We start from the raw sequence: 18,907 nt of genomic DNA, 5'->3' as shown, positions 1-18,907 counted from the left end.
CAGAAACCTCGCGCGACCGACAGCTTACGCCAAAACCATCCACCCGTCAGTCTTTCTTCCATTGGAATTGCTCCAGTTTTCCAGAATTTTCGAGAATTATATTTCGTTGTTCTTTCGACGCTGATGCAATCTTCTGACAATTCAAAAGGTAAAATCTATCATTGTGGTTGGTGGATCAGGTGTTTGCACCTGGATGGCTTGACATCGGAGGGTGGCCAGGAGCGGGGGGGGGGGAAACCAAAAACTGAGCAAACCAAAAACGATGTGAACGACTGCAACATCAGCATGTTCGTCACTCGCTGTGTTCGACCGAGCTCTCTGACAAGGCGTGTTGCAGTACGACGCGTTTTTAATACTATCGATCGGGGCTGCACGGTGACGGGCGGGTTGTGTACAATGCTGCGATTGCAACCTCTGCAAAAGTTTCATGAGATATGCCCTGAAACTGCTTGCATGCGCTCGCCTTGTGGTCAACATGATGTCAGCTTGAAGCGAGGTGCCAGAGGCGTTGCAGAGTCATAGTGGGGCATCACACAGTGAAACCTGTTCTTGGTCGGAGCGATGGTGTCGTTTTTGGCGCAATTCTTGGCAGAGTTCTGCTCGCACTTGTATGCTGCTTGCACTTGTATGCGAGATGCTCGCAGTGTTGTCAAGTTTGGAGCATTGTCCCTGCTGGCATTCTTGTCGAGGTTGAAGCATGGCCTCCGCCTGCAGCTTGTCGGGTTTGAGCAATTGGATCAGGAGTGCCAGTTTTCGCTGGGTCGCTCCATTGGCTGGCCAATAGCACAAGAGATGGAAGATATTGACACATTCGACACGTCTCGTGCTGGACTTGATCGTGTGGCGTCTTTGTAGCCTGGTGGTGGGGGGTTGGAGAAGAGTCGAATTGCTGGCTCAGTAAGGAAGGTTAAGCTGCTTTTGTTTTCTGAGCAGTCTTTTTTTAATTTTCTACCAGTAATTTTATTTTCTTTTGTTGTGGTTTTGCTGAGTTTTCGTAGCGTGCACCTCAACAACAGCATGCTTGATCTTGTGGCGGTGATCCGCGATCTGCCATGGCGCCGACGCTCGAGGGCAAGGGGTTGTATACGTCACAGCAGATACCTCCTCCCCCTTCCAAACGTGCCCAAACGGGGTGGTCGAGGAGGTCACGATGGTCCTCTGGGGGATAGGCAGCAGGCTGATCAGGGTTTTTTTTTTTTTTTTTTTTTTTTTTTCCCCCGTCAAGCGTTCCCAACGTTTTCCCCATCGTTTGCCATCATCAAGCTACTTTCTTGACAAAAAGCATTGTAATTTCTGCAGTTCAAAGCGCAAGCACAAAGAAAGATGAGTAATGAGTCCTGTGTAGCTAGCTGTATCATCAAAATATTTAAGCTCAGGGTTTTTTTGGCCAACGAAGACGGACGGACTGAGAAGGGTTGCTCAGCTCAAGCATCAACGAACAATTGTATTTTGAGATTACCCTTTTTTTTAAATGACTTTGCTGGCTCGACTGAGGTCTGCGTCTGCTGTCTGGACGATAGATCAAACGGGAAATCAAACCAACCAACCCAAAAAAAAAAAAAAAAAAAAAAATCCAAAAAATCACACAATCACCTCATCTCAATATGAAGGTCCCACAACCAAAATCACGACGGCTTCTCGTTGACGACCAGCAACGCCGTTGATGCTCACCTTCCCAAAGCTTCAAGCGTCAGGATTCATGCATGGGGAGTTGGGTTTTGTTGCTCGTTCTTGGTGCCCAAACGTGCCCCATGACAATCCTCTGCAAAATGCAAAGTGCCTGACCTTGCTTTTTATAGTCAGCGCCTTTTTTTTTTTTTTTTTTTTTTTTCGAGTTTTGGTTGGCCAATTTTTTTTCTTTTTTTTCGATTTTCGATTTTCGGTTTTCGCCACCTTGCGCTTTGTGATCAACGAATGACACTCGTCGCTCTTGTTGCTTTGACAAATATTATTTCCATGTTCTGCTGTGACATTGAAAAAGCAAAAACAGCTTTCGTGTTGTGTTCGTTGTCTTTGTATGGTTTTTAATTGCTGGGCAATTCTATTTTTCCCAATCTTACATTGTCACTCGACTTGTTCTCACTCCTCACTTTTCGTGTTGACATCATTCGTTCCGATTTGTCAACAGAAATGAGCAGCCCTGCGACCAAGACGTTTACGTTTCACTGCCCAATGGACAAGACCACGTTTGCCGCGGCGGCGGGAAACCCGGCTCTTGCTGCTGGAGGGCGTGAATACCATCGCTTTCCAATCGTGACAACGAAGCCTGCTTCTGTTTCCCGACGACAGGCGTCCGCCACCGCTGCTGCCGAGCTCTTGATGCCAGTCAAGCTCATTCCCAAGCCACCGGCGGTGCTTCAGGCGGACGTGGCAGCGGCGGAGCTGATGTTGACCTTCTGGTCCCGATCAAGCCCCTGGACCCACCAGCTCGATCCCATCGCAAGTCGCGTCTTTGCTGCTGGCAATGGCCCATTGGTGTATCGCAGTGAGCCTGACGCGAGCCGTGGCCCAGTCCCAGGGGCAAGCGCTCATCTACGTCAATCGGAAGGTGATAACATTCCATCGACATTGGAACGGATTGCCGAGAATCCCAATTTGGATGAAGCAAGCGACCGCTCGAGTGAATCGAGTCAAAGCGATGACAACGAGATCGACACCAGCTACACCCACTCCGACGCTCGAGAGCTCGAGGCGCCAAAAAGTGCCATGCAGCTCCCGAATTCCAATGTTCCTTGGACGCAACCACCCACACGGCCCGCCTCGCATTTGGTACAGACGCCACTCGAGACCGACGCCACATTCTCCAGCTACTCGGAAGCGGGCGAGCACGATTCTCATGCCGCAGTCAGCTCCAACGACGTGCCGACCTACGACGACAGCTCGTTTCGTGGCTTGACCGCAGACGCCATGTTTGTCAAGCTCCGCGAAGTTGCCCTAAAAGTGATTCGCCGCACCAAACCAGACGCTCGGTTTGTCTGCCCGTGGGACGGCTGCACCAAGACCTCCAACGAACGCAAGAATTTCATCAGGCACGTTCAGTCGCACTCCAACTACCGTCCTTTCAACTGCTTCTGCGGCCACAGCTCTCGATTCAAGAATGACCTCTACGATCACATTGGTCTTTGCATCCCGAAACGCGGAATGCTGCACTGGGACGCGCCACACACTTCCTTTCTGCTCAACTGCATGAACGCTGTCAACGTGCCCTCGGATCTCACCGGCGCGGGCTTGCATGCGACCACCGTCGAGCAGTGGGATGCGTGGTTTATCTCCGAGTCGAACAAATCGCGCTTGCGGATGTGGCAGAGCCAGCAGACGCGCTTCGAGCAGGCACCAAAGAAGCGTGCCAGCAGTTCGAAAAGTGGCTCAAAGCTCAAGGCGCGACTTGCACCCTTGGCCTCGACTGGCTCCGAATCGGCTCCGAGTGTGGCTGTAACTATTGCACAGCAGCAAGAAGTAGCGCACCCAGACGTCAACACTTTGGCGATGCCTCAGCCCGTGCTTCCCCTAGCCTCTCTTTCGTCGCCGCTGGCAGGATCGAGTCGCAAGCGTGCTGCAGAAGAGGACCTAGCTGCGACATTCAACAAAGTGCCTCGCGTCCAACAGACCGCTTCTCAATCGTATCAGCGCAGTCTCTCGGAGGAGCGAACCGAGCAATGGATTGTTCAAAGCGAAGAGGCGACGGCGTCCGCTGCTGCGCCCGCGGTTCTGTCCGTCTCGCAGAACGATCTTGCAGTTGCCACGACGGGTCCCACCATCACCAACAGCTTTAAACCCGAACCGTCTTTGGTTTACAATAACGCTGAGTTGCTTCCACGACCCACAGAGTCGCCGCTCCCATTGGGACCCACGCCTCTCAGTCATGGTCACGAACAACCGCTCAGCAGCTCAGCTGCAGCGCCAAGCGAGAGTTGCACGACCGACGAACGTGCCGCAGAAAAAATGTGCTCGCCGCTTCCTCAGCCGCATAAGCTTGAACTCAGCCTAGCCAGTCATGACATGCATTTCTCACACGATTTTAAGCCCTTGCTGGCGCACGCACTGCCCCAAATTTCCGAGACCCCAATTTCCGAGACGCTTTGCTTCGACCGAGATTCGATCGTGTGGGGTGGTCGTTTCGACGACACCTTTCAACTGCGAACCGGAGTGGTCTATACTCCCAAAGCGCGTGGTCGAATGGCGTATCAGTTTCGCTCCACTAAGGCGAACGAGCGTCGCTCTCATTCCCGCCCTACCTCGCGCTCTGATTCGCGCCCCACTTCGCGCTCTGATTCGCGCTCTGATTCGCGCGGTAAGAAAAAAATGAAAGCGAGAGTTGCTATTGACGATTTTCGAGTAGCTAACTTCTCATCCGACTTACTCCACCTCTGTGTGCTATGCTGCATTTTTGTCGTTTGGCTCGAGCAGCGTCCGACTTTCTGACGCACGACAAAGACGCATTCCTTCGCCATGTCATCGACTACATTTCTTCGCTGCTACAGCTTGCGGACGCACGGTTTCCGCCTTCCACCGTTCGCTCGGCGAGGTACTGGGACACACCCGCGAAAAACGAACTGTTTCAGGGCCGCAAGAGCGAACTTGGTCAACTCTCCTCGCTGGCCCCGTTCGGACCAGACGATTCCATACGCGTTTGCGCAATATTGGGTCGCAAGGGAATTGGCAAAACCCAGCTCGCTGTTGCGTACGCGTACCAGAATTCTGCGGCTTGGGAGTTTGTGGGGTGGGTGAGGGGTGATTCCCCAGACTCGATTCTCAGCAGCTATCACAAACTTGCCGAAGCGCTCGCGCTAGACGTGTTTGCGGACACGCAGCTGCAAGATTTGGCTTCCATGGTCAACGCCAAGCTTGAACGCTCGGGTCCTTTTCTGCTGATCGTTGACAATGCCAGTCATTCCATCCCGCTGCCTCCGTTTCCCAAAAAGGGCGGTGTCGTTCTCATCACAACTCGAGAGGCCGAGTGGTCTGCGACAACCGCTGCAGTACCGTTGGATGTCTTGCCAATGGACGACGCGCTCGAGCTCGTACTTGCTCAATGCAGCCGCACCAAGGAACTTACAGATTATGTCACCGAACAGCTTCAGCATCCGCACCAGCGGTCACCACTCACACTGATCCAACTTGGTGCTTATCTGGCCACTTTGCCTCCATCGCTCGCCCCTCGCGATTCCGCCGATTCAAATGCTTTGGAACAGCCGTGTAGCTTTGCACACACGCCACACAAGATCGAACCACTGTAGGTCGTTGAATTTTGCTATTCGTTAACAGAGCGTGGGAGAAAGGCAAAGGGGGGGGGGTGAAAAGAAACGAAGGAAGGAAGGAAAGAGCAACATTCCAAATAAAGATTAAAAAAACAATAACACCTTTTAGCAACTTTCACAAACCATTTCGTTGAACATGAAATAGTCTATGGCTTGCGTCCGTGTGCTTTGTGGTTCGGCCGACGCTTTCCGACCCCGGCAGTCGTGGCAAAAGCAGCAGACCCATGGCGCAGCGTTGACTTTGCTTGCCGACGCACGGAGGTCTTGCGTTTGCTCTTGTAATCCTTGATGAGATTGCCACGGGCAGCTTTCCACTGTTCTGCAATGGTTGCGTCGTCGCCATGTTTCATGAAGACCTGGGTGGGCACTCCTTGCGCGGAGGCTTGCTTCAGCTTGGATCCAGTCGCAAGCGCGGGCGCAGAGGCGTCGTTGGTGGGCAGGGACGCCCGCTGGGCAAGTTCGCGCTGCAGCGCTAGCAATCGATCCTGTCGCGTTCCAGTGTGCAGGAAGAAAAAGCTAACTGGGGCGGCTTTCAGGAAGGATGCCGCTTCGGCGTCTGCGTCTGGCACTTGGTCTGCATGATCGGCGTCGTCCGAGGTGGGTGCAGAAAACCCAAACTTGAATGTTTCAGCACCTGGGGCGGTGTCATTATTGCCGTTGGAAGGAGCAGTAGTAGAAGAAGCAGCAGCGGCAGCAGCAGTAGCAGCCGATCCTCCGAACAAGTTGAATGTGGCGGGCCCAGCGCCAAACAGTCCAGCGAGAGAGGTCTTAACATTGACAAACCGTTCGTTGTTGACAAGCGCAGCCAAGCCCTTGCTGTTCTCGATTTCGGCCGACTGGGACTTTGCTGGGGCCACGGCCTTGCTCGACACTGATTGAGGAGCGGTTTTCTTATTGTCGCGGTCGTCGTCGCGGTCGTCGTCGTGGTCGTCGTCATCATCGTCGTCGTCATAATCTCCCGCTCTGGTCGACAGTTTCGTCTTTCGGTTGCTGTTCTCGTCCTTCTCGGCAGCTTCGTCGCGGCCAAAGCCAAGCTCAAAGCGCTGCGAGTCCGCACGCTTGGGATCGTACCGGATTGTGGCAATATCGGGAAAGTAGTTTTTCGATCGCTGCGCTGGCGCACCGGCGAAGGGCGTCAACGATGCCACAGCTGCCGCCACGAAAGCCGCCTTGCTGGTTGGCGCAGCTTGCGGGACAATGGAGCGAAGCACGGCCATCGCCAGGTCCTTCTCGCGCTGCAGATTGATTTCTTCGGGATCCTGCTGTTGAGAGGCAATGTCTTGGTTGTCATCGCTTTCTTGTTCATGCGAAGCCTCTCCAAAATTAACAGCGAATCGATCATCGAGGCGGAACCGAGGATCGGAGCCAATCTTGCGTTGCAATTGCAGCATTTCCTGCCCTTTGGCGCCTTCGAAAGCCTTTCGCACCCCGAAAGCCTCATCCGCATCGTTACCCAGCAAACCCTTATGGCTGTTGTCATCGTCCTCGTCATCAGAGCCGAGCCACGCCGAGGCGCGGACCTTCCTGGTCTCCGATTGCGTGTCATCCTCGGGCACACGAGACTTGCTCGTATCACGCGACGACGCCGCAATACCCTGGTGGTGGGACGCCAAAGGCTCGACTGACAATCCGCTGTCGAATTCGCCAAACGGTTGGGATGGTGTCTTGGCCTTGCGAGCCTGCTTTTTGCGAGCATCATTGTCCTCGTCGTCCGAGTCATCCTCAAACCACAGTTTCGCCTTCTTGGGAGCCACATCAACAGCCGCTGTTGGCGGTTCGGTCGCCCCACGTTTCGTGGGCTGAATGGGCGCAGCCGCGCTTGCAGCAGCAGCAGCAACAACAGCAGGGACTTGGTCCGGAGCGGGCTGCTTGCCTGCTCGGAGCTTATCCCAGAAATCGCCATCGTCTTCATCAATGTTGCGTTGAGCGTTCTTGAGGGCTTTTTCCTTTGCTCGACTCTGTGCAAGTTGAGTGTAGAAGAATCAGGAATGTGAGCACAAAAATTTCTTCTTGTTCGAGCGGCAGATTTCGGTTCGTTCGACATCCCCTACCTTAACTTCACTCAGCTCTTCGCGCTCGGGAGCGGCCGCCGGTACTGGCGGTGGAGCCTGGAGCGACGACATGACTTGCTTTTGCTGCGACACAATGCGCTCTCGTTGCTTTTCTGTTACTATGACTGGCGCTGTGAAGAGCTCTTCGTCTTTGAATACTTTCAGTTGGTGCTGTGTTTTTGCCGGGTTGACTTTGATAATCTACGGAGCCAGAGAGCAACCGGGGCAAAATCCCACCAAAAGCCTCCGTGAATAAACTCATCCAGCTTTCCAACTGTCGTATGCAGAGATATCAAACCACAAGGTACCTTTTGGCCATCACGTCTTCGGATTCGGAAAATTGTCATCATGCGGCCATACTTGCCCGCAATCCAGCCCTGTCAACGCAAACGCAGGCATAAGATCAAAAAAAATCCACACCATTGAGACGAGGCCCGAGAAGAAGCACGCGAAACCAAGAGCAACCGCAAAAACCAATCGCAAAAAGCAACCGCAAAAACCAACCTTGCTTTTGGTGCGCGTCTTGAGCTCTTCCTCGGAAGCGGGCGGACGGAATGGAACACTCGCCAAACCCATGATGGGCAGGCCGTTGAGTTGTAATTGGCGCACCAGCGACTTGATTGCGCGGGCCGAGCAGAAAATGTCCGAGGGACGGTGCTGCGCTACCCCGTACTTTGGGCGCACAAACTTGGCTATTGTGATGGACTTGGACGTAACACGATTTAATGGACTCGGCGGCTTGATGCGCATTCGCGGGTTTGCGGCACGCTGCTTGAACGCGCGAGAGGGCGCGCCGCGAGCCTTGGCAAGCGCAGCAGCAGCGGGAGACTTGAGTTTTGCGGCTTGAGCGCGCAAAAGCTTTGCCACAGCCGCACTTCCGCCAGTCTTCAAGGCAGATTTCAGTGCCTGGGCCTCCTCGCGCTCTCGTTGAAGGCGCACCAGGACGCTCTCCTTGGCGAGCTGCACTCGGACGAGTTTGCCCTTCCACCGCGCGTTTGCGTAGACGCTCATGCACTTTTTCAAGCTGTTTTCGGTGTAATCCACGTCGAGGTAGGCAAATCCTCGCGACTCACCTGTCGAGGCACACACACGCACACAGACGAATATATCACATCCATGCATGTAAGCGTGAAACAAACCAAAGGTAGGCAAAAAGGGTGAGCTTAGAACTCGGCCAAATCCACCTCCCACCCCAAAACGCCAAAACGCAGCAATCGAGCATATCGAGTGAATGTGAATTCAGACTCAAGTTGTTCGTTGGGGCTTTGATGCCAGGTTGAGGTGGTGGTGAGCGAAGGTGGACGCTGTCGGCTAGCGTCCATGTGCTTTTTTCGCCTGGTGTGCTGCTGCCTTACCAGTCTCGTGGTCGCGGATGAGCTGGACGGCCTTCACTGCGCCAAACGACTTGAAGCGCTCCTGCACGTCGTGCTCGGACACCTCGAGCGGCAGGCCGCCCACATAGAGCCGGCGGGCCTGGACTTGCGTTGGCGGGATTGGAGCCGGGGCAGCTGCAGCGATCGCAGCCAGTCGCAGCCCTTCGCGCTTGGCCTCGCCTGCGTACTTGCGCTTGGGTTGGTGGCGCTTGCGTCGCTGGGCAGGCGGCCCCTGCGATAGAGGTCCGCCGAATGGCATGATTCGGGGGTCTGAACGCTGAGGAAGAAGAGGAGTGAGGCTTTTCCTTGTCATCAATCCATCCTCAGCATCTCCCGACTTGACTTGGTCGCGCAAGGAGAGAATTGTGAGTGTGGATGGAAGATAGCTGTGGCAGGGAAAGGAGCAGGTGGGAGAGGGGAGGGCGCCTGCAATCGGAACAGCCAAAGTTGGACCTGTCAACGCTGAGCTGCTGAGATGCGCCCAATTTGGCAAATTCCCTCCGCTCCTCTCCTCCATCCTGGGCTCCTACGCAAGTTAATTCGCGTCCCTAGATGTACGCGCCATGATGGATCCGTCAATACGCAGCTCAATTGAACGCTGAGCAACGACGGGAAGAATGGCCAAGCTCAACACCGGTCGGTCGAGTAATAACCAGCTCAGAGCTTCATCCACCGTTCGCAAGATTTATGGTGATGGCTGCGCGCTTGAAGGACCGAACAGGAGCCGAGAAAAACAGCTCGCTTTGAAATTCAATGCAAAGTCCAATGATGAACGAAAAAAAAAAAAAAAAATCAAAATCCAAAAACTCGAAATGTTTTGCTGATCGTTTTGGGTTGCTCGTTCTCTCTCTCTTCCTAGCACAACATGGTAGGTGCACCCTCCCCTCGGGACGACTCAATCCGATACAGAACGACATACTACAGCGGATTCGCACAGCATCGGGGCGGAAGGGGCAGCGGAATCGTGGAGGCGGCGGTCGAAAGGCGACCGGTCGAGGGGGAAGAGTGTTGGCGGATTGCGTTTTGGCCCGGGTTTTCAGCTCGTCGACAGCCCTCTCGGCTCTCCAGTGCCGCTTTGATCGTCCCGCTCGATCGCCAGGGACTGTTGGGCTGCCCAACTCACGTCCGAGCCACCTCCAGGCGGTCGTACAGCAGCTCTTTGTGTCGAGAAACAGCAGCAACAGACGCGGGACCGTTTTTTTTTTTTTTTTTTGGCTCTTGTTCCCCTCCTTCTCGCGCCTTGCTCGCGGACTCACCCCCCCCCTTCTGGCGGACTTGACTGAATCGTTGTACAGGGTCGCGTTCGCACTAAGACCGTCAAGAAGGCCTCGCGGGTCATCATCGAGAAGTACTACCCCCGCCTCACTCTTGACTTCCACACCAACAAGCGAGTGGTCAATGAGATCGCCATCATCCCCACCAAGCCGCTCCGCAACAAGATTGCCGGCTTCGTGACCCACCTCATGAAGCGCATCCAGCGTGGCCCCGTCCGGTGAGTCGTCGCTTTGATTTTTGGAGCTGAGGCAAAGTTTTTTTTTTTTTTTCCCTGCTCCCTCGCTTTGGTTCGCTCGTGGCGCTCTGCCTCCTTTTTTTTTCTTCTTCTTTTCCACTATGTGCTATTCGAGCAGCGAGAAGACGCCTCTGTTCTTTTGTTTCGTGTTATCTTTGCATGTTCTGACCCGTTGGATTGCTTTTTTCCTCTTTCCTTTTTGCAACATGCAGTGGCATTTCCATCAAGCTCCAGGAGGAGGAGCGCGAGCGCCGCGACAACTTCGTCCCCGAGCGATCGGCCATCGATCTCGACACCATCGAGGTCGACGCCGACACCCAAGCCATGCTCCGCGAGATGAACTTTGGCAGCCTTCCCCGCGTCGCTGTCTCTGCTCACGCCATCTCCGCTTCGGCCCCTGCCTACCGCGAGCGTCGCCCCCGCAACACTCACCACAACGCTGCCCCCGCCGCTGCTGCCGCTGCCCCCGCTGCCGCTGCCCCCACCGCCACCGCCTAAAGCTGAATTGCGCGATTCAAAGCAAAAAGGTTGATTTTTTCTTCTTTTTTTGCAATCGGGATTTTGTCTTTGGTCTGGCAAATTGTGCCTGAATACAATTTTCGATACGATACTTTTCTCCATGTCTGTTTGAGCATGCGATGGGGTGCATTCAGGGCCTTTGAAGTTGGACTTGTTATTTGAGCTTTCGTTTTTCATTTTTGTGCATCATCTCGTTCTCCCAGCAGTAGAACAATCCCCATCATAACACTCTCGCCTGATTCATCATCTCCTCCATCACTCTGCAAATAACAAAAGCAACGCACCTCAGTCTCGTTTCGTCATGGTAAGAGAGCTCAACTCTCCATGCTGCTCCTTCCCCTCTCTGTCTCACAATCTCACCATTCCCTGATCCTCCTTTTTTTCTCCTTGTGCAACCATCTTGACAGAGCACACTCAACCCAATCAACCCGAAGCCATTCCTGGCATCGCTCTCTGGCAAGCCGATCATCGTCAAGCTCAAGTGGGGCCAAGAGTACCATGGCACTCTGCTCGCGAGCGACGGCTACATGAACTTGCAGGTCTGCCGAACATCTCCCCTTCCTTGCCTCCTGCTCTCCGCACCCCCGCGTTGTGCCCAACCAGCCGCGATCTTGCTGGCGATGCACAGTGCCGCACTGAGCTTGAGCCGTTGAGGCTGAGAGCGAAAGAGAGAGATTTTGGCTTTTTTTTTCCTTCTTCTTTGTCGCCTTTCGTTTCTCTGCTGTTTGGGTGACTGTCGCGCAGCATCGAGGGGGCGAGGGGGGCACATCTCGACTTGAATGGATGGATTGGGGAATTGGACGCGGGTGCATGAGCGAGCGAGAGAAAGTTGGGCGGATGGACGATCGTCGTTCGTCGTTGTGCGTTTGATCCATTGGAAACGCCAACCCTCATCCGCGTCCTGATACTGCGACACATCGCGTGGGAATAAAGTATGGGCAAGCTGGCGTCTCAAGCGAACAGCAGAGCGAGAGCGAGTTGACGCTTGGTCTCAGTTTTGGGACGATCGCTCGACCATCTTGTTGCTCCACGATCTTGCGCGTTCCTGACAATGCTCTACTTTATTGGGAGCATCGCCAACTATATACCCACGGGAGCTTTGACGTCGTCGTGCTTTGGTTGGGGGGGGGGTTGTTTGTTTTCCTTCCGTTTCCTTTTGTCACGAAGTGTTGATGCTCCACGTTCGCTCACTTGCATTTTATTCCGCTTCCCTTGTTGCTTTTCACATTCGCTCGAGCAGCTTGGCAACACGATCGAGCACGTTGATGGCGAAGAAACACACCGACTTGGCGAGGTTTTGATCCGGTAGGTCGTTGAGTTGGATTGCAATCTGGGGTTTGCGCAGCCACCTGACGTGTGATTCGACACGTTAGCGGTCTGCTGCCAACCCGGCTTCTGTGTTGTTGCGTGATGGTGATGGCGAAAGCTTCTCTCGGCTCACTGTTTCGTTTGTCCTTGTTTTTTTTTTTTTTGTTTGCTTGTGTGTTTGTCATCCGCTCTTCGCCCACGTTTCGCAGATGCAACAATGTTCTCTATGTCAAGGCTGGCGAGGAGCAAGCAGCCATGCAGAGTTAACTCTTGTCTGGAGTGTTCCCTCCCCCCGTTTTTGTTTTGTTTGTTTGAATTGTCTGATGAAAACAAGAAAAAAAATTCCCCGTCATTTGTGTTTTATTGCGAGTCGCAATGTTTCCACCCTTTTGTTCCTTTTCCAGCACGGATTGCGCTGCTGAGCTGATTGACTTTGGTTGCTGCGATCGCTTCGGTCGTGTTTGTGTCGTGGTTGGAGAAAACCAAAATCCTCGCGTCTCGGCATCTCTTCCAACCCTCCGCCAGTATTTAATATTCCGCATGCCATTTTCATCGAAGAGCGCTCGCGTGATATGGCCATCCAAATGGGTCCTGCACATCCCCAACTCCAAGTCACGTCCGTTCAGGTTTGGTCAGTCTATTTCCCAGTAAAGCAAGTGCTGCAAATCTTGAACATGCGATTCCGGGCGTTCCAATTCCGAGCCCAGCAGCCGACATTGCCGCCAGCCTTGTTTCGGCTACTGAAGGGGTAGCTCGGATTCCCCAAGTCCAAAACGGCAGCGAAGCAGCATGAAGGAGGGAAAGGGAAAGGAGGACAAGGACGAAGCAGGAGAAAAACACAACCAGCCAAACACCATCCCATCGTCAGCTGGGCTGGAGGCGGGGAGAAGCTGCTTCTGATCTGATGGCGAGCGATTCCGGCGAGAGGAGGAAGCAGGCAATCGGTCAAAGTGGCCGGTGGAGCGGGGCAAGGGATTCCGAGCAACAGCAAACCAGACAAACAAAATCTGACAATGGAAAAAAACCAAAAAAAAAAAAAATAAAAAAAAAACCATTGGAAAATGCATTGAAAATTTGGTATCGCTGACTTTTGTTTGGACTTGTTTGGACTTGTTTGGTACAGAGACAAGATAATCGCAACACAAAGGCAAAAATAGCAACAAGAAATAGCAAACCATGTCGGCTGGAGCGGCGTCGACGGGCGTGAATGCTGCGATCGTCAAGGAAGGCTTCATGACCAAAGAAGGTAGGGAATCATTCAAGTCACTCGAGTCATTCAGTCGCTGACTTGCACAGCGTTGGCCTCCTTATTGGTCGGGAGTGGGGGTGGTGGGGGTGGGGATGGTCTCACTAGTACTAATTTTCGTGCAATTTTTGATTCTCGGTCTTGTTTTTTTATTTTCTGGCGCAGGTGGCTCGTACAAATCGTGGAAGAAGCGCTGGTTTATTCTCAAGGGAAACACAATCAGCTACTATAAGGCGCGCGGCGATGCAGCCCCTGCCGGCACAATCTATGTCGAAGAGTTGTCTGCTGCCGAGCCCACCAACGAGCGGAAAAAGCCACACTGCTTTGCGCTCAAGAGCAAGGACAACGAAGCGCGAGTGTACTACATGTGCGCAGACTCGGATGAAGATATGAACGACTGGATCCGGGTCATCAATCAGGTAAGAGGAGTGTTGCGCGCGCTGTGTGGGGTTGTTTTGTTGTGTTTCGATCGGTGTTTCCCCCTTCCACCTTTCGCTCACACCGTACTTCTCGCGCCTCACCAAACCAACCTTGACTGAATGCAACCCCCCTCTTGTGGTAGGCTCGCACACGAGATACAACTCGAACGACAGCTGCACAAAAGCCGTCCGAGCCGATCAAGCAGTTTGCGACCGCAGAGTGGTTTGTCACCAACGGCATCCGCATTGTGGGAGACGTGCACCCAAAGATTTTGCGCGCATTGGGCCACGGAGTTCCCAAGGAAGACAAAACGCGCGATGAGCGCGGCTGGTTTGTCAATCGCCACTTGCCGCTGAGCACCCTCCTCAACATTTTCAGCTTCAACGGGTGGAATGTCGAGACCATGTACGAAAGCGAAAGCTACTACCCAAACAACCCCACTCCCAAAGACATTACATGTGTTGTGCTGTGGAAGACGCGGCAGCCGACACGAGCAACTGCCGAAGGCGGCGACTCTGCCATTTCCGCGCAGCTCAAGTCGTCGAATGCGTTCAAATCGAGGCAGCCCGTGCCGTCGGTCGCTGGACCTGCATCCCCAACAGCAGCAGCAGCACCACTCTCATCGACTGTGGCAGCATCGCCTCTCGCCAAAGCCACCCCGCCACCAAAGCCAGCCCCACCGCGCCAACAGCAACAGCAGCAACAACAGCTTGCAGCCGCCGCAGCGGCTGTCGCGACTGTCGCAGGCAGCTCGGCGGCAACCAGTGGGCGCGCACCAAACGCCGCTGGTCCCACATCAAGCACTGCTGCAGCGGCAGCCATGCTCTCCAACGACCCTTCCTATACTGGCGACGTTCACGGCCGCGTGCTGGCTCCCGCAGTGGAAGGCTTCCGCGTCGAGACGGGTCGCGAGCGCAGTGCCAATGACACGCACGACCAAATTCTCATTGAAAACCCAGAGCTGGAAGTGTGCTGGTACAGCAACTATTTCAAAGGGCGCACACACAGCAACTTTGTCGGCTTTGAGGAAGAGGAAGGCCCGTTCGTGCTGTCCGTCATCCATGAGGTGGACCGTCTCGGCAACCCCTTGCAGCAACAGCAGTCGACCCACTTGACCCACTCGTACCAGTACCGCACGATTGTCTGGCGGACGACGGTCATCGAGCGCATCATTGTTCCCGTCAAGAACGAGAAGGAAACGTTGTCGCCGTCCGACCTGCTCGCGGCTGCCTGCCCATCGCTTGCCGAGCGCACTGGCATCAAGCTCCGCGAGGTGGACGAGCTCACCGACGACTTTGTCAAGCAGCTTGTCGCGATGGAGGACACAATCACCAGCAAGCGCTTCAAGTTTGGCGCCCTTTACGCCAAAGACGGCCAGCTGAAGGACAACGACATGTTCTGCAACGAAACAGGCTCCAAGAGCTTTGATGATTTCATGCTGGCACTCGGCGACAAGATCGAGCTGGCCAACTGGTCCAAGTTCCGCGCGGGTCTCGACACCAAGAAGGGCATGACTGGCACACACTCGATTTACACGGCCTATCGCGGCTACGAGATCATGTTCCACGTCTCCACGATGCTGCCGTACAATGAAGCGGACAAGCAGCAGCTGGAGCGCAAGCGTCACATTGGCAACGACATTGCAACCATCGTCTTTGTGGACGGCACCACCCCGTTCTCCCCAAAGGCCATCTCGTCCCACTTTTTGCACGTCTTTGCCGTCGTGCAACCAGAGGTGGTTGTCGCGGATGTGGAGGATTTGCTCGACGCCGAAGGTGGCATGACTACGCAGTACCGTGTGCATGTCGTTTCGAGCGACAAGGTGCCAAAGTTTGGCCCGCCAGTGCCCAATCCGCCAGTCTTCCGCTCCGGCCCCGCCATGCGAGAATTCTTGCTGGCCAAGCTGATCAACGGCGAAACCTCCACCTACGTGTCGGACTCCTTCCAAGCGCGCTCCGTGCGCACCTTGACAACCATTCTCAAGTACATTCACGAAAAGTACTTTGAGTCTGGCTCGAAGAGCTCCATGACCAAGCGGCTCAACATTACGCCGCAGTCGGTCTACATTACCAACGGCGCCGCGCTCCTGGCCGAGGCTGGCAGCAGCATCAACCCACCCAGCACGTCACCTTCTGCGCCGTCCTCCGGCGTGAGCATTACCAGCATGCGCAGCCAAGGCGCCGGCGAGACTGTGGGCGGCGCGACCACGTCGCTGTTCTCGGATTTGTACACGGTCACGCCGCTACTGGCCGATTTCCCGCACGAGATTCTCTGCGCCGCCCGTTTGAGCGACGATGTCATTTTGCTAGGGACCGATTTTGGTCTGTTCATGTGGCAGTGGCACTTTGGTTCTGACGTCAAGGAAATCCGCACCGAAAAGCGCCGAAGCTTTAGCAAACTGGCCGTTCGCCGCGATCTCAACCTACTTGCTGCGCTTGGTTGCAAGCGTGGCGGCCACTCTTACGTCATGCTGTATGCACTAGATGACATTCTTGCCGGATCCTCCAAGCACGGCGTCATGGCGGCTTGCAAGGGCCGCAAGTTGAGCCATTCTCGCGGGTGCGTCGTGATGGATTTGCTGCCTGCCGAGGTGTCGCAAAATGTTGCCTCCCCCGCGCCTGTCATGCACTCGACCTCCTTCGGACGGCCGTCGCAAGATCGGAATGACGAGCATCGCCCCATTCTGTGCGTGGCGACTCGAAAGAGCGTCATGATGTACAACTGGTCGCTCGGCACTCGCGAGTTTGTCCGGACCCGCGAGCTCTTCCTGCCCGAGCAGTGCACCCATTTGAAGTTCTCCTGGCAGGGCGTTGCGGTTGCTGTCGGCGGGGAACTGAACATGCTCGACATGGAGACGGGCAATGTCACAACGAGCATTCTGCCCCAAGCCGGCGTCAAGGCTGGCATTCAATCCATCACCAAGGGTGAAACGAACTCGACGTTGCAAGTGAATTACAATAGTAAGTGATGAATCAATGCTCGGCGGGAGTTTTTGTGATGAAAAATAGAACCAAAAGAACTTGTTGCTAACTCGAACATGGTTTGGTACTGTTGCAGATTTGACAACTTTTGTTGACTACAAGGGCGCCCAAACACGAGACCTCGTCATCAAATGGTCTGCTGTTCCCCATGGCGTTGGTAGGTGGTTGAACTCCAATTGGTTGAATTGAGGCAAATGGGCGTGTTCTCACCTTTTGTCTCTCTCTCTGATCGTAGTTGTCACAACATCATCGCATCTTCTGGGCTTCACCAACAACACGATCGAACTGCGCAGCTTGCTTAATGGCGCATCATTGCAGGCAGTGCCCTTCCAAAGCTCTGTGGTGTTGTTGCACGAGGAGAATGCCATTTACGTTTCTGCCAACCTCGAGGATGAAGAAGGATCTCGCGTGTCGTCCTTTTACCGGATTGAGTATAATAGCAAAAAGGCGTCGAGCTGATATTTTTAAAACAACTGTGCTGTTTGTTTCTGTTCTGTTCTGGTTTTTTGTGTGATTTTTTTTTCTCTATTCGATTTCTTGTTTGTTTATGTTTTCTGTTTCTCGCTTGTCTTTGCTTTTTTTAGTTTTGGTTGTTCTCGTTTCGTGAAGTGCTGAGCTTGTTACAAAAGCGTTCATTGATCAATACACATAAGAAATTAGAACAACAAAAACAATCAAAAACTACCAGCACAGCTCGACAAAAGCGAAGAGCACCGGCAACACGGAATGGTGCGGGGACTGGTGACAATGACCCGCCCTCTCCAAACAAGACGACACTAAAACATGAAACCCCACAAGCAAGAGAGCCGAAATACTGGAGCCCAGCCGTTATTTCAAGAACGAGCGACTTAGCTGCTCCTTTGCTGTTTGCAGGGCTTGCGAAATTGATTGCTCGGCAATCGGCACCTCGTCGTTGTTACGCACGGCGACGTGCTGCACAATAACGGCAGGATCGGCCTCCAGGATGATGCTTTGACAATGAACAGAAGCAGGCAAGTCAGATGCGTCGCTCACAGAGCCCATCACATGCGCAAAACACGATGCTACACTCACCCGCCATCAACCAGCTCGTCCAATGCGAGGGCAACCACGTCAAAGTTTTCCATAACGACGCGCTTCTCGACTTGGTTCCTGTTTCAAGAAAAAAAAAAAAAAACACACACACAACGTTGCGAATGAGTCACCCCTCACCACATGGTGTGTGTTTTCTTGGCTGCAAATAGCGTGTCCAGGCATGCACGCTCTGGCGATTATTACCTCAGCATTTGCGCCAAGGCATCAAAGTATGTGTTGAGTGCAAACGAGAGCAAAAGTTCGTTTTCGTCGGGGGCGCCAATCACGTAGAAGAAGAGGTCGACGCTGCTCTTATATACGCAGGTGACGCCTTCTAGCATGATAATATCAGCTGCGGGAGTTGTTGCGTTGATCACAACGCCATTGATCACGGTGAGTGAGCACGGAAAAAGAGCAATCTTGCAGAGACCAAACAAACGAATATCTCTTGACTGGAGCTTGTTTCCGACTTACAGGCAGCACGATAGGTCTTTGTAAAGAGGCTCTTTTCGAACGCGCGCTGCTCCTTGACGGAGGCCATCCAAGCGGGGTCAAAGTAGCGACAGAGGACGCGTTCGCCGTCGTTGTCGAGCGTGAGCACGGCCTTGATGCTAGCGAGACTCGCCTGCGCAGTTTTGAGAGCGAGAGTTCAGACAGACAAGAGCAGAGAGTGAGCCATGAGAGTAGCAGTCACTCGGAGTTGCGCGTTGCGTTGGAGTTGAGGTGGACGTGGCAGCAAAAGCAAAGAGGGAAGGATCTTTGCTGCTGCTGCTGCTGCAGCTCAATGCTGTGCCAGTGTGCAAACCAACACAAGGCGAGCAGCAAGACATGACAAATGCAACGACGACAACGACAGCAGAGCGGAGCGACATTGACAAGAGGGGGCAGAGAGAGCGAGAGAGAGATCTCGTAATGCACTTTGCACTGAAGCTCTCTCTCTCTCTCTCTCTCTCTCTCTCTCTCTCTCTCTGTTCATTCTGTTCAGTCTGTGTGTCTCTGTGTGTTTCTGTCTGATTCCATTCAGGCATAACGTTGGCATGGACGCCCGTCCTTCCTCTCTCTCTCTCTCTCTCTTCCAATTCTCGCCAAATCTCGCAGTCGTTTACCATTGCAGTAATTCTAAGACTGCTCCTGGACGAATTTTTGACCAAATTCGAAGCAACGTTCAACCAAGATCCAAAATTGACA

General features: G+C 53.7%; 6 protein-coding genes across 6 annotated transcripts; 4 read left to right on the top strand and 2 right to left on the bottom strand.

Moving 5' to 3' along the window:
• The first annotated feature begins 2,055 nt into the window (after positions 1–2,055).
• On the top strand, positions 2,056–5,354 carry CAOG_07922 (hypothetical protein). Its single transcript, XM_004342957.2, has 2 exons — positions 2,056–4,291; positions 4,408–5,354. Exons 1-2 carry the CDS (start codon positions 2,131–2,133, stop codon positions 5,235–5,237), a joined length of 2,991 nt encoding a protein of 996 aa, XP_004343007.1. The 5' UTR covers positions 2,056–2,130; the 3' UTR covers positions 5,238–5,354.
• On the bottom strand, positions 5,233–8,964 carry CAOG_07921 (hypothetical protein). The gene is made up of 5 exons (XM_004342956.2): positions 8,665–8,964; positions 7,814–8,382; positions 7,618–7,686; positions 7,310–7,510; positions 5,233–7,216 (listed from the first exon to the last, which is right to left on the bottom strand). The coding sequence occupies exons 1-5, from the start codon at positions 8,939–8,941 to the stop codon at positions 5,405–5,407; spliced, it is 2,928 nt and encodes a 975-aa protein (XP_004343006.1). The 5' UTR covers positions 8,942–8,964; the 3' UTR covers positions 5,233–5,404.
• Positions 8,965–9,499: 535 nt separating this feature from the next.
• Positions 9,500–10,802, top strand: CAOG_07920 (40S ribosomal protein S17). Its single transcript, XM_004342955.2, has 3 exons — positions 9,500–9,550; positions 9,978–10,174; positions 10,405–10,802. The coding sequence occupies exons 1-3, from the start codon at positions 9,548–9,550 to the stop codon at positions 10,688–10,690; spliced, it is 486 nt and encodes a 161-aa protein (XP_004343005.1). The 5' UTR covers positions 9,500–9,547; the 3' UTR covers positions 10,691–10,802.
• A 210-nt stretch (positions 10,803–11,012) lies between these two features.
• On the top strand, positions 11,013–12,368 carry CAOG_07919 (hypothetical protein; the record flags this gene model as incomplete). The annotated part of the gene is made up of 4 exons (XM_004342954.2): positions 11,013–11,015; positions 11,119–11,250; positions 11,952–12,016; positions 12,229–12,368. 4 exons carry the CDS (start codon positions 11,013–11,015, stop codon positions 12,284–12,286), a joined length of 258 nt encoding a protein of 85 aa, XP_004343004.1. The 3' UTR covers positions 12,287–12,368.
• A 726-nt stretch (positions 12,369–13,094) lies between these two features.
• On the top strand, positions 13,095–17,329 carry CAOG_07918 (hypothetical protein). The gene is made up of 5 exons (XM_004342953.2): positions 13,095–13,265; positions 13,431–13,684; positions 13,828–16,645; positions 16,743–16,823; positions 16,902–17,329. Exons 1-5 carry the CDS (start codon positions 13,196–13,198, stop codon positions 17,123–17,125), a joined length of 3,447 nt encoding a protein of 1,148 aa, XP_004343003.1. The 5' UTR covers positions 13,095–13,195; the 3' UTR covers positions 17,126–17,329.
• On the bottom strand, positions 17,262–18,843 carry CAOG_07917 (coatomer protein complex subunit zeta2). The gene is made up of 5 exons (XM_004342952.2): positions 18,826–18,843; positions 18,194–18,344; positions 17,924–18,071; positions 17,720–17,797; positions 17,262–17,636 (listed from the first exon to the last, which is right to left on the bottom strand). Exons 1-5 carry the CDS (start codon positions 18,826–18,828, stop codon positions 17,495–17,497), a joined length of 522 nt encoding a protein of 173 aa, XP_004343002.2. The 5' UTR covers positions 18,829–18,843; the 3' UTR covers positions 17,262–17,494.
• Positions 18,844–18,907: the final 64 nt, after the last annotated feature.

Source organism: Capsaspora owczarzaki (assembly GCF_000151315.2).
Source record: "Capsaspora owczarzaki ATCC 30864 unplaced genomic scaffold supercont2.16, whole genome shotgun sequence".
In the NCBI taxonomy this organism is placed as follows: domain Eukaryota; class Filasterea; order Ministeriida; family Capsasporidae; genus Capsaspora; species Capsaspora owczarzaki.
This window is presented reverse-complemented; position numbering and strand designations above follow the sequence as displayed.

Bases quoted from the DNA above. Each gene is read 5' to 3' on its own strand.
- CAOG_07922 (XM_004342957.2), top strand. From the start codon at position 2,131: ATGAGCAGCCCTGCGACCAAGACGTTTACGTTTCACTGCCCAATGGAC. The intron at 4,292-4,407 runs GTAAGAAAAAAA...TGGCTCGAGCAG, and splicing joins TTCGCGCTCTGATTCGCGCG to CGTCCGACTTTCTGACGCAC.
- CAOG_07921 (XM_004342956.2), bottom strand. From the start codon at position 8,941: ATGCCATTCGGCGGACCTCTATCGCAGGGGCCGCCTGCCCAGCGACGC. The intron at 7,687-7,813 runs GTTGGTTTTTGC...TTGCGTTGACAG, and splicing joins AGACGCGCACCAAAAGCAAG to GGCTGGATTGCGGGCAAGTA. The intron at 7,217-7,309 runs GTAGGGGATGTC...CAACTTGCACAG, and splicing joins AAGAGCTGAGTGAAGTTAAG to AGTCGAGCAAAGGAAAAAGC.
- CAOG_07920 (XM_004342955.2), top strand. The intron at 10,175-10,404 runs GTGAGTCGTCGC...TGCAACATGCAG, and splicing joins ATCCAGCGTGGCCCCGTCCG to TGGCATTTCCATCAAGCTCC.
- CAOG_07918 (XM_004342953.2), top strand. From the start codon at position 13,196: ATGTCGGCTGGAGCGGCGTCGACGGGCGTGAATGCTGCGATCGTCAAG. The intron at 13,685-13,827 runs GTAAGAGGAGTG...CTCTTGTGGTAG, and splicing joins GGATCCGGGTCATCAATCAG to GCTCGCACACGAGATACAAC. The intron at 16,824-16,901 runs GTAGGTGGTTGA...CTCTGATCGTAG, and splicing joins TGCTGTTCCCCATGGCGTTG to TTGTCACAACATCATCGCAT.
- CAOG_07917 (XM_004342952.2), bottom strand. The intron at 18,072-18,193 runs GTAAGTCGGAAA...CAACTCCCGCAG, and splicing joins AAAGACCTATCGTGCTGCCT to CTGATATTATCATGCTAGAA. The intron at 17,637-17,719 runs GTGAGTGTAGCA...TCATTGTCAAAG, and splicing joins GACGAGCTGGTTGATGGCGG to CATCATCCTGGAGGCCGATC.